The sequence below is a fragment of the Chenopodium album genome, chromosome 15 (genome assembly GCF_948465745.1).
Source record: "Chenopodium album chromosome 15, dcCheAlbu1.1, whole genome shotgun sequence".
Lineage (NCBI taxonomy): Eukaryota > Viridiplantae > Streptophyta > Magnoliopsida > Caryophyllales > Amaranthaceae > Chenopodium > Chenopodium album.
This window is the reverse complement of record NC_137848.1, coordinates 46,267,472-46,279,447: the sequence shown is the minus strand read 5'-3', so window position 1 is coordinate 46,279,447 and position 11,976 is coordinate 46,267,472. Positions and strand designations below refer to the sequence as shown.

The window sequence follows — 11,976 nt, the reverse complement described above, 5'->3', positions numbered from 1 at the left end:
AATAACGTCTGACCAACCAAGTAACTCCTAAATAAGTAACTCAGGCCGCACGATGATAAACCTAGCCACATTTGAAACTTTGTGGTGAACTTATTATATGCTCGCACTGCACTGTACTGATCAAAGCAAAGCATGAGATAAGTTAATAATATAAATTGAATCAAACTATCCTAACGATATCAAAAGTGATTATAGAGAGTCTCTTATACCTTAGGGCATTAATGGATTAAATTTAGATTGCGTGGATCTTCACTCGTATTCATCTACAACTTTCAATTGCTCAACTCGGTTTATTTGTCATCAGCGGATTACACATGCTTACTGAAATTACTTGTGCGCATTTTGAACTAGACAACCTTTTTTTTTCACTCTAGAGTCCAAACCGCCCCTAAATCATGAAGTTTAAAGTTACATGATACTCCCTCCGTCTCTTAGTTAGATTCTTATTTCTCTCTATTATGTAAGGAATAAATATTAGAAGTAGGAATCTAATATAGTAACAGAGGGAGTATGTTTTAAATAAATTGAGGATATAAATATATACATGTATGAAGTATTGCATGTTATAACCCTTCAAGGGACAAATTATTATCATTATCTTAATCTATTTAGGTTTTTTTTTTCTCCATTTTACATAATTTCTAATAATTATATATTTTAAACTCATATCTTATGTTAAATCATTGCAAATGATATAAAACGGAGAGAAAATAAAAACAAATCAACCGATTGCCGATATAAATGGTCTGTACACGAAGACATATAATTTGCCTATAATCAAGTCAATTTCCTTTGTCATTTAGCAGTAGGTTTGCTCACGGGTTTGTCTTCAATAAAGCCGATGGAATCTCTTTAATTCGTCCTCATATACATACTTTACATTGTTTATACAGTGTTGTAAACTACTAGTAATGCACTTGTATTCTTAGTTTCTTACCCTTTATAAAAATATAATACGGAATACTTTCTCCGTTCTTTTTTTATTGCACCACTTGTATTTTTACGAAGTTTCACAAATATTACATCATTTCCTCTTTAGGAAAAAAATTATTTATGTTCACACTACAAATACCCAACATACCCTTATTTTTTCACACTTACTTTTTAGTTTATCAATATGTCACATGGGCAATTTTGTATTTTTACCTTTCTCTCTCTTATTTTTTTCCACTACTAAAATATTTGTACCCAACCTTTATGCTGCAATAATAAAAAAACGAATGAAGTACAAGAATTCTAGTGTAGAATTGTTTATGTTATCAACAATACTTCATTACACACTTCTAGATAATAGCACCAAGGAATTGTTTAGTTGGCGACTTGGCGGTAACAAATGATACTATGTAATTAAAAAGTAACAACCATGTAATTGCAATAAGATGTCGAGTGATAGCACAAGTAAACATCAACAATTACTTCATATTTGGTTATCTACTAGTTTGATTTAGGACCTGTTCTGATTTATTGAATGAACTGAATCGAACTGAATTAATTAAAGCTGAACTAAACTGAACTGATTGGAGCTGAACTGAACTAAAAAGAACAAATCCTTAGATCATTATACTACATCCGTTAAATATTATGTGCAACTTTGGAGTATTATTTGTGAGATATAAAATATTCCAAAGTTGCACATCTCCCTCCGCTTTTAAATACTTGCTCCATTTCTCTTTGGCACGTATGCATATGCCGATGCTAATCTTTGATCAATAATATCTTTAATTATCAATAAGTATAAATTCTAATAATTGAAAATTAATAATCTATTCATTAAGATGATTCTAACAAGTACCCACAAGACTATATTTTTTCTTATATATAAATCACAAAATGAATAGTGCAAAAAATAAAAATGGAGCAAGTATTTAAAAACGGAGGGAGTAACATTTAACGGAAGTACTATTACAAATTTACAATGCAACTCAATACCGCTGTACTAGTTGTTTGATCAATAATATCTTTAATTATCAATAAGTATAAATTCTAATAATTGAAAATTAATAATCTATTCATTAAGATGATTCTAACAAGTACCCACAAGACTATATTTTTTCTTATGTATAAATCACAAAATAAATAGTGTAAAAAATAAAAATGGAGCAAGTATTTAAAAATGGAGGGAGTAACATTTAATGGAAGTACTATTACAAATTTACAATGCAACTCAATACGGCTGTACTAGTTGACGGTTACTTAGGATTCTTATGCAAAAATCAAAGCATTGAAGCACTATGCATGAAATAGAATTAGAGATGAAAAGATAGTATTCTGTCTGAAAAAAAAAAAAAAATGATAGTAAAGTCTCTCCGGCAATGATGAAGCAAAAGAAAGGAAAAATAAAGGTGTACGACAATACACAAAGTCACCGGGGGGCCCCGGTAGGAATAAGTTGTTTGAAACAAACATGGACAAAATCTAAACCCAATTCCAATTTTTCTGTTTTATGGAGTCTTGTCTACAACTACTCCGTAGCTCACTCCCATCTCTTTCTTGGCAAGTGGAATCAGTATACTGTATACAAATACTATCGAAGGGTTTTCTAGCAAATACTTGCACTTTGACACACTAACAATTACTTCATATTAGAGATGGCATGGGTCAGGCCGGCCGGCGGCACGGGCCCAGCACGAGCACGCTAGCGGCACGGCATGACACGATGTCCGAGAAGTGGGTCTTGGACCGTGCCGTGAATACGATTTTGAAAAATCGGCACGGGCACGGTACGAACCCGCGAGTGGCACGCTACTTTGGCCCTGAACCCGCGGGCGGCACGATACTTTAACAAATACTAACAAAGGGTTTTCAAGCAAATGCTTGCACCTTGACACACTAACAATTACTTCGTATATAGTTTAGAAGGTTGAGGTAAAATATGCCGATTAAAGTATAACAATTATAAAATATGTTACTACTAAATGTACTGAATGTAAATTTTTTTTTTTTTTTTTTTGGGGGGGGGGGGGGGGGGGGGTGGGGGTTGCGGTTGTGCTAATTACTCAATATTTCTAAATATTCTCTACTTGTAACAGTTTGACTGATACATTTTTCAATACATAAGTTTGACCATATATGGTTTTTATTTATAGTGTAAAAAGTAAAATTATCGCATTGATACAATCTAATAACATATTTACAATAACTTTTATATTAAATTTAAAAGAAATAAAATGCCGTTAGAAATTAACTCTATGTATATAAATATTTTGTGCAGTATGAATGTCAAAGTATTGCAGTATTAAGAAATGAAGAGAGTTTAAAAAATTCACTCCTACCATGGTTTCTCAATAACTTTATTTATTTATTTTTTTAATTTTTTTTGGGAAATTCTCTTTGGTGAACTCCAAGTTTTTAATTTTTCAAGTGGTAAACATTCTTAAATTTTATTATCAATGGTAAACCTAAATTTTGATTACCATTGATAAGTGTTATTTTAATAAAAAAAAAATCCTAAACTATAGTTAGTTTTTTTTTTTAATGATTAAATTATTATAAAAGTTTTTTTTTTTTAAAAAAAAAAACCATACCCCACCCCCACCTAACCTAGCTAGCCACCAGCAGACGGCAACCCCTCTGATCCCATGCCGGCGGCCACTCCTCTGCCGGAAACGCCCAACTCCCCCACCGCCGACGACTCCCGTCCTCCCCCCATCCTTGTCCAGCAACGCCCAACCTCCCCGGCCCCACCTTCTCTCTTTCTCCCATCCCGATTTCTCCCCCAACTCACCTTCTCTCTTCCTTCCCCTCCCCAATTCCAACCACTAACTCCCTTCCGATCCCCTTCCTGATTCTGGCCACCCTTTCCCTTCTCCTCCCCATTTCTTGCCATCCCCTCCCTTTTCCTCCCCGATTTCAACAACCACCCACCCCAGCATCAGCCCGCAACACCATCGAAATTAGGGTTGCTATTGTGGTTGTGAATATGGGTGCTCTGCGATTTGTAGCTGAGATTGGTGGGAATTGTGGTTGCGATTGGTGGTATTGGGCCGCGGTTTTGGTGCGGCTGTGACAACAGTTGGGCGTTTGGTGGGTAGCAGCAGCAGTTGGTGATTTTGTTGTTGGAGATGCGGATTGGAGCGCCGGTGGTTGGAGGAGTGGAGCGGTGGTGGTGCTTTTGGGATTTCAATAGGTGGTTCAGGGGAAGGGGAAGGGGGGGCTGGGCGGTCGGGCTTTGGGTGAGGAGTGTACCGCCGGCACCGAGTAGATCCTCTGGCCGCCGACGGGGGTAATGGGCGGTGGTGGGGTTGCTGTCGGTGAGGGGGAGGGTTTGGTTTTTTTTTTTTTATTATAAAAAATATTTCTAAAATAAATGTAAAAAAAAAAACCTAACTAACTAATTAACTATGGTTAAATATTTAGTTAAAATTTATCATTAATGTTATATTTGACTTAGTATAAAAATTTAGGTTTACCATGGATAATAAAATTTAAGAATGTTTACCACTTGAAAAATTAAAAACTTGGAGTTCACCAAAGAGGATTTCCCATTTTTTTTTTAATCTTTTCAATTTAAGTGCCAAAAATCAACGTTTAAAGTCGAAACATTGCTTCGGAGTTCATAATTACGGTGTAATAATTATACTTTCTCCCCGAATACTTGCAACATTTGCTCTTTAAACCTGATTTTAACTACTTACAACATGTAGCATTGGATCACTATTATTTTGTTGTTTATCTTTTTCACTAACCCATTTATAGCTATTTTTATTGTTACTGTTTTTCTCTCACATTTACAATTCTTCTTAAAACTTTGCATAAACTTATGTTGTTGCAAGTATATACCAGTAGAACAAGAGATTACACAACTCATGCTTGTTAACATCTCAAGTCAAGTTTTGACCGAACGTTGACCGAATCGAGTTCGAGTTGCTCGCGAGCTGCTTAACTCAATTAGCACCCCCTAATACAAAAGTAGAATAAGAGAGTAATCTCTATTTCGGCTCTATAAACATGTCACATGTGCTAGCATTTTGTCAATAACTCAATACATTCTCCAAAGTCCTTTAAAAAATGTCAAACAAATGAACAACAGTAGACATTGGACCCATCAATACCTCTCTTGACTTTACACTCCCTCCTAAAACAAATTTCAACATATTTATCTACCTCTCCTACTACTTCTAGCACTACTATAACCAAACCAAACACTTATTGCCAAGCTCACTCATTTCACTCACTACCCTCCAATGGCTACCTTCTTCTGCAACTTCATCACCATTTTCTCTCTCCTCTTCACCATCATTAACTCCTCTTCAACATCCTCTGAATCTGACATTCTTCTCTCTTTCAAATCCACCATTAAAGACCCTTCCAATTTCCTTGCTTCTTGGTCCAATACTTCACTTTCTCATTACTGCAACTGGACTGGCATCATTTGCTCCAATATTAGTCCCTCTGTCACTTCAATCAATCTTCAAAGTTTCAATCTTTCTGGTGAACTTTCCCCTGTAATCTGTCAACTTCCTAGTCTTTCTTCCCTTAATCTTGCTGATAATCTCTTTAATCAACCAATCCCACTTCATTTTTCTGAATGTGATTCTTTGGTAAGCCTTAATCTTAGCAGTAATCTCATTTGGGGTACTATCCCAGAACAGATTTCCCAGTTCTCTTCTTTGGAAGAGATTGATTTTAGCAAGAATCATATTGAGGGTAAAATCCCAGAAAATATTGGGTTGTTAAAAAAGTTGCAAGTTCTTAACTTTGGTAACAATTTACTCTCTGGTAACCTTCCTGGTGTTTTTGGGAACTTCACTAATCTTGTTGTTCTTGATTTGTCTGAGAATCCCTTTTTAGTGAGTAAGATTCCTAGTGAAATTGGTAATCTGAAAAAGCTTGAGCAGATTTTTCTGCAAAATTCTGGGTTTTTTGGTGACTTTCCTGAAACCTTTTTAGGATTGAGTAGCTTAAAAGTGCTTGATCTTTCTCAAAATAATCTAACAGGTGAGCTTCCCAAGAAACTTGGTGCTTCATTTGTAAATTTGGTGTCTTTTGATGTTTCAGTAAATAAGCTTAGTGGGCCATTCCCAAATGGGATATGTAGTGGAAAAACCCTAACTAGCCTTAGTCTTCACACTAATCACTTTACTGGGTTATTGCCTGAAAGTGTCAACCAATGCATTAATCTTGAAAGATTTCAAGTGCAGAATAATGGGTTTTCTGGGAATTTCCCAATTGGGTTATGGTCATTGCCTAAGATTTTGCTAATTAGAGGTGAAAATAATAGATTTTCTGGTGAAATTCCTGAGATTATATCAACTGCTGTCAAATTAGAGCAAGTTCAGATTGATAATAACAGTTTTACTGGTAGTATTCCTAAGGGTCTTGGGTCAGTAAAGAGTTTGTACAGATTTTCTGCTTCAAATAACCATTTATTTGGTGGACTTCCTCATAATTTTTGTGATTCTCCTGTTATGAGTATTATAAACCTTTCTCACAATTTGCTTTCTGGTAAAATTCCTGAGGTGAAGAAGTGTAGGAAGCTTGTATCATTGTCTCTTGCTGATAACAGTTTCGTTGGCGAAATCCCACATTCACTTGGGGAATTACCTGTGTTAACTTACCTTGATCTTTCTGGTAATAATCTCACTGGTTCAATCCCAGAAGAGCTTCAGAACTTGAAGCTGGCATTGTTCAATGTATCCTATAATCGATTGTCGGGGAGGGTACCTTTCTTGTTAGTAACAGGCCTCCCTGCATCATATTTGCAAGGAAATCCAGGTCTTTGTGGTCCGGGGTTGCCTAAATCTTGTTCAGATGAAAGGGAAAAGCACCGAAATGCCGGTCTTACTAGAATGGGTTATGCTCTTGTATCTGTAGCTCTAGCAATTGCTATGATCATGGCTGTTTTCGCACTTTTCTTGATTCATCGTCGTGCTAAAAACAAATCTGAAATGGGTGTATGGCATTCGGTTTTCTTCTATCCTTTGAGGATTTCTGAGCAGGATTTGGTTATGTCAATCAATGAGAAAACTGCAGTAGGCAGTGGTGGAACTTTTGGGACAGTTCATATCATAAGCTTACCAAGTAGTGAGCTTATTGCTGTGAAAAAGCTAGTGAATTCTGGTAACCAATCAACAAAATCTTTGAAAGGCGAAATCAAAACATTAGCAAAAATCAGGCATAAGAACATTGTGAAAATCCTTGGCTTCTGTTGCACAGAAGATTCAATCTTTCTCATTTATGAATACTTGTCAAAGGGAAGCTTAGGCGATATCCTTGGCAGGCCGAATTTACAGATGCAGTGGAATGTTAGGTTGAGAATTGCAATTGGGGTTGCTCAAGGATTAGCATATCTTCACAATGATTACTCTCCTCATCTACTGCACAGAGATGTGAAATCAGCCAATATTCTCTTAGATGCTGATTTCGAGCCCAAGATTACAGACTTCGCTCTTGACAGGATCGTGGGTGATTCTTTATTCCAGTCTACTTTGGCCTTTGAATCTCCATTTTCTTGTCATGTTGCACCAGGTAATTATACTAATCATGTTAAATTTAGTTTCGAAGTATATGTCTTACAAAATTCTATATTATTGACTGTTTGAGAGCTGCTTGATTAACTTTGTACATTATGCTCATTATACTGCTGCTTGGTTTGCAGAATGTAAATACAACAAGAAAGCGACTGAACAAATGGATGTGTACAGTTTCGGCGTGGTGCTGTTAGAACTAGTGACTGGTAGGCAAGCAGCAGGATTAATAGATTCAGAAGAATCATCACTCGATATTGTGAAGTGGGTTCGAAGGAAGATCAACATAGCAAATGGGTCTGATCATGTCCTTGACCCTAGGATATCAGTTACCTCCAAAGAAGAGATGCTTGGTGCTCTAGACCTTGGTATCCAATGCACTAGTGTAATGCCTGAAAAAAGGCCATCAATGGCTGAGATTGTAAGGGCCCTTCAAACTCTTGGCTCGAGATCTAGCTCTCGACGTCTACCATTTACCTCATCCTCCTCTAATGATGGGTCACTTCCAGTTTGAGAAATTAACAGCAGCTATGACGATGTGTCAAATTTTAAGTAATATTATGTAAATCGAGCTCGATTTACTTGCTGCTTTCTTTAGTACTTCTTGCTAAGCTCCTCACTTTTCTGATTTTGGAGGGGTGCTCTGTATGAGCTTGTACCTATAGTAGTATATACTGGTTTGCGATTTTTTGATGGGTTTGAATACAAGTTATAGTTATACCTATGCTGCTGGTTCTACTTAGAAACAAAAAAACCTATATTATGCTTTTAATCTGCATAAATTTTTCTGACTATTGAAGTAAAAATTTCATAAATTTGACCATTAATTTCTAGGTATATTTTGTACTTTGTTTTTTTGACAGAAATTAGCCAAATTTACAACTGAGTGGATATAATGACCATGTCCTGTACCAACAAACTGAGGTTACAATATTAATGGAACGGAGAAGTACATAGTGCTCCATATTGCTAGATATAAAGGTTTCTATTGAGGCACTAATGGAGTAGCTTTTTACCATTGATGGGTAATTTGTTTAATAGTTCAAGGTGCTAATACTGAGATCCTCTAAAAAAGATAATTGTAACCACGAAAACTAAGGTCAATAATCAATATGATTTGTTTATAGGTTGTAATTGTAATATAAAGCAGAAGTATTTAGTAACACACTTTTAATGTCAATGTCCATGATAAAGAAAAGGAAATACCAAAACAAATATAAATAAATAACTAGATCAAGCTTAACTTGGTTTAAATATATGCATGTAGCAATCTTTTAAATTTAGATTTTTGCCCAAATTTGGTTATAATCTTTATTATAATCTATACTGTGAATTTGAAATTACACATCAAAGTTGTCATTTGAAATTGTAATTTGAAGTTTCAATCTGAAATTTTCTTTAAAATTGTAATTGAAACTTGGATTTTGAAATACATTCTCTGTTTGCAATCCCCTTAATCTTATCCAGCAATACTTCTCCCTGCATTAATTTTGACTGTTTGGTGGATTGAGGTTGAAATGCAATAGGTTTGCTTCAATAAGATTAGAATTTGTAATTGTTATATGGAGTAAAAGATGACTAATTTTGTTGCTTTATTTGTTATACATTCTGTCATGAGAAATTCATGAGTTTGTAATTCTGTATGCTCAATATTTTGTTAAATACGATATACTGCTGGAATATGTTGATAGGATCTTGAATTCCCGTCACAATTGTTTTTCCATTGTGAAGTAGACCGAGCCAAAGAAAGGAGGAGAAACTTCCATTGTTCTTAGCCTTATCATATATGAAAGGATGAAAGAAAGAGGCACAAATCTTTCAGAAAGAATTCATTAACAGATTCTGAATGGACTAACATCGGATCTAATAGCTACAAGCTTTATGTTACTTATTGATTTGACATCGACTATTCATAAATGATAATGCTTGAGAAATATTAAATGAGAACATAGGAGCATCTATCAGAGTATATATGAATATAGACAGAATTAAATGAAAACATAGGAACATTAATCGGGATCACATAAATAATCTTAAGTGTAACAACAAATGCAATTTTTATTAGTTTTGCGAAATCCCTTGATACATGATTTATAACGAAATCAAAGGAACTTTCAAACAATACAACAACTCATATTATATACGGAGTAACAATCAACTTGGTTTAACTTGATACATCTCAAAGCTTCTAAGTACATAGTGTATCAAAATCAGTTTTAACAATCTTGGAATCATCCAAAGCCCTCTTCTTAGAAAGCTCCCAATTACAACGACATGTTGATGCATTCGGCAACTGAAACCGGCATAGAGGACAAGTATCACGACCACAATCCTTCACCCATCGATCAATTGAAGTATTGTGGAACATATGATGACATGACACTAATCTTACAACTCGATTATTTGCACAATAATCCGACTCCTCTTCTTGTCGCGCCATTTCTTGATCACCATCATTCGATCTCATCCTCTTCTTCCCCTTATTTTTTACCCCTTCGAGACAAATAGCACACGTAAAACCCTCACCATCACCCTCCGTAGGCAAACCCACTTCCTTAACCACCTCCATTGCGCGCCGTGGTTGAGGTTGGTAATCAACCCAAGCGATCAACCACTCTTTGTTACGTGACATACAATGTCTCTCAATATTGTTCACAATTTCATACGTGGCAAAACTCCCGTACACATCTTTCGAGTTAGCAAGCCTACGTCGAAGACTCGAAACCTTCTCGTACATGTCTTGTAGCACTTCATTAGGGTTAGAGTGAAAGACCAATGTAAGATAATTCGTAAAAAAAACTTTTGCACGATTCACAATCTACGGGATTATAATTCCAAAGTTTTGACATACGGAGACTTTGTTTCATCTTGTTGTTCATCACACCTAACCCTACGTTCCCACTCTTCCTATCGTACGAAAATCTCCATATCTTTACAATTTTTTGGATTTCGTGTTGTAGGTTGACGATGCTCACAGTCGATCACAACGTTGTTTACTCGTACCTTCCCCATTCATAGCACAATCAAAGTATTTTCACTCTAAAAACCTTTGTTATTTCACTGTATAAAACTTGCCTTCAATTTTGTAATTTTTGTTAACAACAAATTTAGAATAAACTAATTAACCTAACTATATTATTACATTATAAGGAGTATAATAAAATGGGTTCATGATTCCTTAGCTTGAGGATTAAGCTACACGGTAATTAAGTCGGTAATTGCAATTTTTGTAAATTATTTTTATTTTTGAATTTTAATTGATGAAAACTTTCCTAAACATGAAACTAGTATTTGGGGTTTTTTGGAAGAGTACCAACCTAATTTTGAATTTTATTAAATTTGTTTGGAATTTTGAGTATCGGCCCAATCTAATTCTGTCTATGTGTCCATTAAAAAAAGAGGGTATTTGCGTCATATAATTTGTATTACACTTGCCATTAAAAAAAAAAAAATATAAAAATAAAATTGTATTACACTTAGAGGTGGGCATAGTGTTGTATCGGACCGCGCCTCATCGTACCTACTGGTGGCTTACAAATTTTTACCTACAATCTATGTAGGCAAAAATCCCTACACCCCCACCCCACTACATCCCCCTGCATCTCTCCTCACTGCATCTCCTCCACCTCCCCACCTCTTCGGTGTAAGAAATTTATGGACCTAAATACAATAATAATGTATGTGGATTATACGGTGATGATTGTCTTTATACGTTGTCATGTAGTTTAGCCTAAATTCAAGTGATCCATTTAAGTAATTATTATTATTGGGCTTGTTACGTCTTTTATAGAGTATGAGTTTAGCTTTATGTGTAGAGACCGTTGGACCTTTTCTAATGCATGATGGGCGGATTAGGGAAAGAAGGTTTTTATAAATAGACATATAGGGTTATGGTTCCTAGTAGTACATACAATAGACTCTCAGTTATATCTCATCAATATAGAGAAACCCTAGAGTGTGTATCTACTAGAAGACGCATAATCAAGAAGGGGTTCGATCAATTGACATGAAATAGGTACGCTTGCGCAATATGTTTTACCGATTAATTTGATATGAAGATCAAGTATATTGTAGGAATTAATCCTAACAAGTGGTATCATGAGCCTCCTTCATATTGGATTAGTCGGTTAATTTCATCCCGTTAGTTTTGGTTTAATCAATCGTTTGATTGGATATGAATTATCATGAAACTATTGAGTCTTGATATTAATTAATTCATGTGGCCGTTATTCCGTGTATTTTGTTGAAACGAAGTACTGTATGTGTTAATGTGTTAATGGAGTATTTTCGTTTCGGCTAATTCGTTGTATATGAATAATAAAATTGGATTTGATCGTATTACTGCCATATGGTTAATTGAGGGTGAAAGTTGTTTAATTATTTTGCGATCTTCGGTTTTTTTTCGGCCATTTTGTCACATATGCTTATCGATTTTGTTTTATGCTGTTAACTTTCTTTTTATCATGGCAACATGATTTGATTATTTACGAAGTACTATATACTTAGCACT

General features: G+C 35.2%; 1 protein-coding gene across 1 annotated transcript; it reads left to right on the top strand.

The window, feature by feature from the left end:
• Nucleotides 1–5,145: 5,145 nt before the first annotated feature.
• Nucleotides 5,146–8,188, top strand: LOC145582354 (uncharacterized). Its single transcript, XM_081639356.1, has 2 exons — nt 5,146–7,467; nt 7,598–8,188. The coding sequence occupies exons 1-2, from the start codon at nt 5,184–5,186 to the stop codon at nt 7,978–7,980; spliced, it is 2,667 nt and encodes an 888-aa protein (XP_081495482.1). The 5' UTR covers nt 5,146–5,183; the 3' UTR covers nt 7,981–8,188.
• Nucleotides 8,189–11,976: the final 3,788 nt, after the last annotated feature.

Coding starts and splice junctions, on each gene's coding strand:
- LOC145582354 (XM_081639356.1), top strand. CDS start 5,184: ATGGCTACCTTCTTCTGCAACTTCATCACCATTTTCTCTCTCCTCTTC. Junction 7,468..7,597: donor TTCTTGTCATGTTGCACCAG/GTAATTATACTA, acceptor CTTGGTTTGCAG/AATGTAAATACAACAAGAAA.